The sequence below is a fragment of the Pteropus vampyrus genome, unplaced genomic scaffold (genome assembly GCF_000151845.1).
Source record: "Pteropus vampyrus isolate Shadow unplaced genomic scaffold, Pvam_2.0 Scaffold333, whole genome shotgun sequence".
Lineage (NCBI taxonomy): Eukaryota > Metazoa > Chordata > Mammalia > Chiroptera > Pteropodidae > Pteropus > Pteropus vampyrus.
Genome location: NW_011889114.1, coordinates 275,868 through 280,013, shown reverse-complemented (window position 1 = coordinate 280,013; position 4,146 = coordinate 275,868). Strand labels below are relative to the sequence as shown.

The window sequence follows — 4,146 nt, the reverse complement described above, 5'->3', positions numbered from 1 at the left end:
AGCGGTTAAAGCCACCAAGTCCGACCACTCCCTGGTCCCCACCGTCAGCATCCAACCGTCAGCTCAAGGATGCCCTCCTCACATCCCCTCACGTCACATTTTCATTTACCTTTTCTCATGAACGACCCGCTCTTGTGATCCAAAATGTGACTCGGCATGAGGGTGTAATTAGACATCTTGTTTTCTTTCATGACCTGGAAGGAACTGTGCTCCAGGAGCGAGTTCAGTTCGTCCGGCTCTAACTTCTTGCCCAGGAATTGGCAGAGCTTCTGTACAGTGTTCCTTGTGTCCTAGAAGGAGAGAAAGCAAGAGGGGGGGGGGGCTACGCGAGAGGAAGAACACAGAAAAGGGGTTGAAAAAGAGGAAATGACAGAATGAGGAGAAGGAGGGTGGGGGAGAGGATGAGGGGGACGGTACAGAAGTGAGAAGTGTGGAGTTGGATGTGACTGGGAGGGAGAAAAGGAAGGAGGTCTCGAAGAGCACAAACATGTCAACGATGTCAACGGATCGACATGGAGTCCCCAGTGTGACTGAATTCAGGACACCTGAACAGTGATGTACGGAGCTTGGGTTTTCTAAAGGGACTTTTAGAAAGGCGTCTAGATGATCGTGATGAGGATTAAGCAAGGAGAGGTTCAGGGACAACTTGACAAAGATTTAAGAGCTTTACGTCACATCCTGGCTGTGCCATTGAACGATACTTGGTGTGTGATCCTGGGAGATTATTATGAGAAAATGGACTTTATAACCAGAAACACATTGTTTTGAACAACAGACCTTCCTCTCAGAGCTACGATGCTCTAACATTTTTCTTTATTCCACGAGCCAACATGACCCAACAAGAAAACACAACTGTAGAAATGATCGCAATAAAAGTTCGTTCTGTGGCTTGAAAGCATAATTACAGGGACGTATGGGAGCGTGTACCACAGGTAGCGATGTGTGGTACAAAGGCTTCCGGGCGAAAATGAAGTTCACATGGAGGCCATAGAGGACTGGACAGAAGTAGCCAGAGATTGATGGAAGTAATGTTTCTTAGATAGAAGCAGAAGCCTTTTAATATCCTTCTGTCTCTTCTCCAAGATACCACTACTAGGGAAAGTCCTTCTTTCGATGGCTTGATCACCCTGAACGCTTTTGAGTATCATTTGACAATTTTTCCTGTTCACCATTGCTTGGTCTAGGACTTGGCCTGTCAGAATAATTATGCAGATTGATTTCATGACTTCTTTTCCCTTTGATTAGTCAGTTTGGGATTCCAGACCGTCAGACACGTCTCCAGAACCCTGCTCGCTTCTGCCCAGTCCCTTCTTCTTTCTCAGTCCCCACCCCGCGCCCCCAAACCGGCAGGTCATAAGCAGCACTGTATGTCTCACCCCTAGACATTTAGAGCCACTTGCCAGTGTGAGTATAAACCATCGGACTCCACCTCAGTGCCTGAAGAAAGACCTGAAGGTGTCTCAAAAGGAAAGAAAGAAAGAAAGAAAGAAAAGAGAGTGTCGAGCTTAGGGCTGCCGACCAGAAGCAGGACAATGAAGACCAAGGAGCCATTTTCACTCCGAGGGACCCTTTGACGAGAAGGTGGGATAGGGATGCAGAAGCACAGAGAGGAGCCCAGATGCCGGTGAGAGGGTGCGTGCTAACCACAAGAACAGGAGTTACCCGTTTTAGCTCTTCGTAACTCAGCATTAGGAAGTTCTCCTTCTCTCTCATGGATAGCCAGCCACGAGTGTGGTCAAACCAAGATCCAAATGCCACTGCAAGGTGGGAGCGGGGAGCGGGAAGAACGGTGGGTTAGAAAGTGGGGAAGTGGGGACCCATCGCCCGTGTTCTCTCTTGTGGGCACCATGCCTAACACAACGCCTGGCACTTGGGGAAATGTCCTAACTTTTTGCCGAATGAACGAGAGTAGGGGTGGAAGATTATTAACCGAAAATCATGCATTTACCTTGCCATGAGCCTAGTTCATTTAGAGCAGGTTCTGTACCCAGTTTTTGAGGGTCCCTCAGGAGAATCGGTGAGAGACCCATGTGGCGGAACAAATGGTGTTCTTGCAGCCCCCGATCTGATCAGCATTTAGAATTTGGGGTTGTTAGGTCACTGCCACAGGCCTTGAAGATATTTTTTTGTTTTTTGTTTTTTGTTTTTTCTTTCGTCGTTGCTATTGTAACTATTGTTCCTTCTGGAATTATCTGCCTTTGCTCTGGTTTAAGTTTTCTATTCTTTTTCCACTACGGTTTTCCTTGAGACGAGGTGAAGATTCATTTTGTAATAATTCTCTGTGAGGCTAGGTGTGGTTCTTCGATCTGAGATATCTTCAGGAAATCCTCAGGCACGTTTTCTCGAAAATCGCCTTTTCTTGTATTTTATATCACCTTCCAGGGAGGTCAAACCTCTCGCTCCATTCTCCATCTTAACTTTTTAATGACTCTCCACCAGCCCAAGCCCTTCTTAACTCCTACGTGCCGGAGGAAATTATCAACTGAGAATTCTACTCAGTTAAACTAGCGTTCAAAAGCGAGCATGAAATAAAGACATTGTCAGGTAAAATATTGAGGTGATTTATCACTTTCATTGCAAGAGAACGAGTTTAAGTTAGTTATACTTTTATGAACAAATAAAGAGAATCCAGAGAGAGGATCCAAGAGCGGGTTAAAGGAGAACTCGAAAGGGAATCGAACAATCTCGAAGCAAACAAAAACGGAAGCACAATATCTTAAAACTTACGGGAAGTAGCAAGAGTGGTTTCAAGAAGGAAATGTATAGGGATAAATGCCTACATGAAGGAAAAGAACTATCTCACATAAATGACCTAAATGTATAACTCAAGAAACGAGAAAGAGAAGTGCAAACTGAGGCCAAAGTAAGCAGAAGGAAGGAAGCAAAGACCAGAGTAGAAAATATTAGAATAGATGAACAAAAACGAGAGCCGTTTTTTTTTTGTTTTTGTTTTTTTTTTAAGATAAACACATTTAGCCAGACTTAGAAAAAACAGAGCCGACTCAAATAAATAAAAGAAATGGAAGAGGAAACACTACAACAGATGCCACAGAAATACAACAAGTCGGAAGAGGCTACTACGAACAACAACACACCCACAAATCGAAGAACCTAGAGGAAGGGGATACATTTCTAGAAACAGACAACCTACCAAGACTGAATCATGAAGGAACAGGAAATGCGAACGATCCAAGAACAAGGAAGGAGACTGAATCAGGAATCAAAAATCTTCCAACAAAGAAAAGCCCAGGCCCCCATGGTCTCCTGGAAACTTCTAGGAAAACAGTCAAGAAATGATTAATGCCGATCCTGCTCACGCTTCAAAAACATCGAAGAGGAGGAAACACTTTCGAACTCAGTTTATGAGGCCAGCATTACCCTGATACGAAAGCTAGATAAGCACACTATAAGGAAATAAAATTACAGACTAACATCCCCGATGGCGACGGATGCAAAAATCTTCAACAAAGTTTCAGCGCCCTGAATACAAGACACATCAAAAGGGTTATATGCCATGGGGAGCACTTCTAGTCAGCATTGTTACAGAGCCTTGGCTAATGAGGTCAGAGAAAAAAGAAAAAGACTATGTGTTAGAAATTAAAATAATAGTCATTAAGTGAAGGTTATATTAATACTTTATAATCAAAGAGAATCTCCAGGGAAACAATTAGAATTAAGGAGAGAGTTCATTCAGATCGATGAATAGCTAATCAACATTCAAAATCAATGATATTCTCCCAAATCAGGCACAGACAACTAGAAAATGTAATAAAGATGTCATTACTCTAAGAAGAAATGAAATACATCCAAAAAAGAGTTGTAAGCTCTTCGTAGAAAAAAAATCATAAAAAGATCATGAGACATTTAAAAAGCTTTAGAGAAGGAGAGAGATAAACAAAGGGATATGTCTACAAATGAAGAGATTAAATAAAATATGCCATTTCCACACTCATTATTCTGTAAATTACTATAATGACAATCATGGAAGATATAAAGTAGCAGGGCTCCCATATGCCGTTTGTGGGAATATAGTGACATGATTACTCTGGGAGAATAGTTTGACATTGTCTTTTAAGGTCGGAATTCATTTTCTCTGTGCCTTAGCCGATCTGCACTCAGGTTTATAAACCAGAAAGGAAGTCACGC

General features: G+C 42.8%; 1 protein-coding gene across 1 annotated transcript in view; it reads right to left on the bottom strand.

The window, feature by feature from the left end:
- SULT2A1 (sulfotransferase family 2A member 1) overlaps positions 1-4,146 on the bottom strand; it is a 12,830-nt gene that overhangs the window by 2,432 nt on the left and 6,252 nt on the right. The window contains exons 4-5 of the mRNA XM_011378162.1: positions 1,663-1,757; positions 110-290 (exon numbers count right to left, since the gene is read on the bottom strand). Of these exons, the coding sequence (XP_011376464.1) occupies positions 110-290; positions 1,663-1,757 (276 nt within the window). The remainder of the gene's footprint in view (positions 1-109; positions 291-1,662; positions 1,758-4,146) is intronic.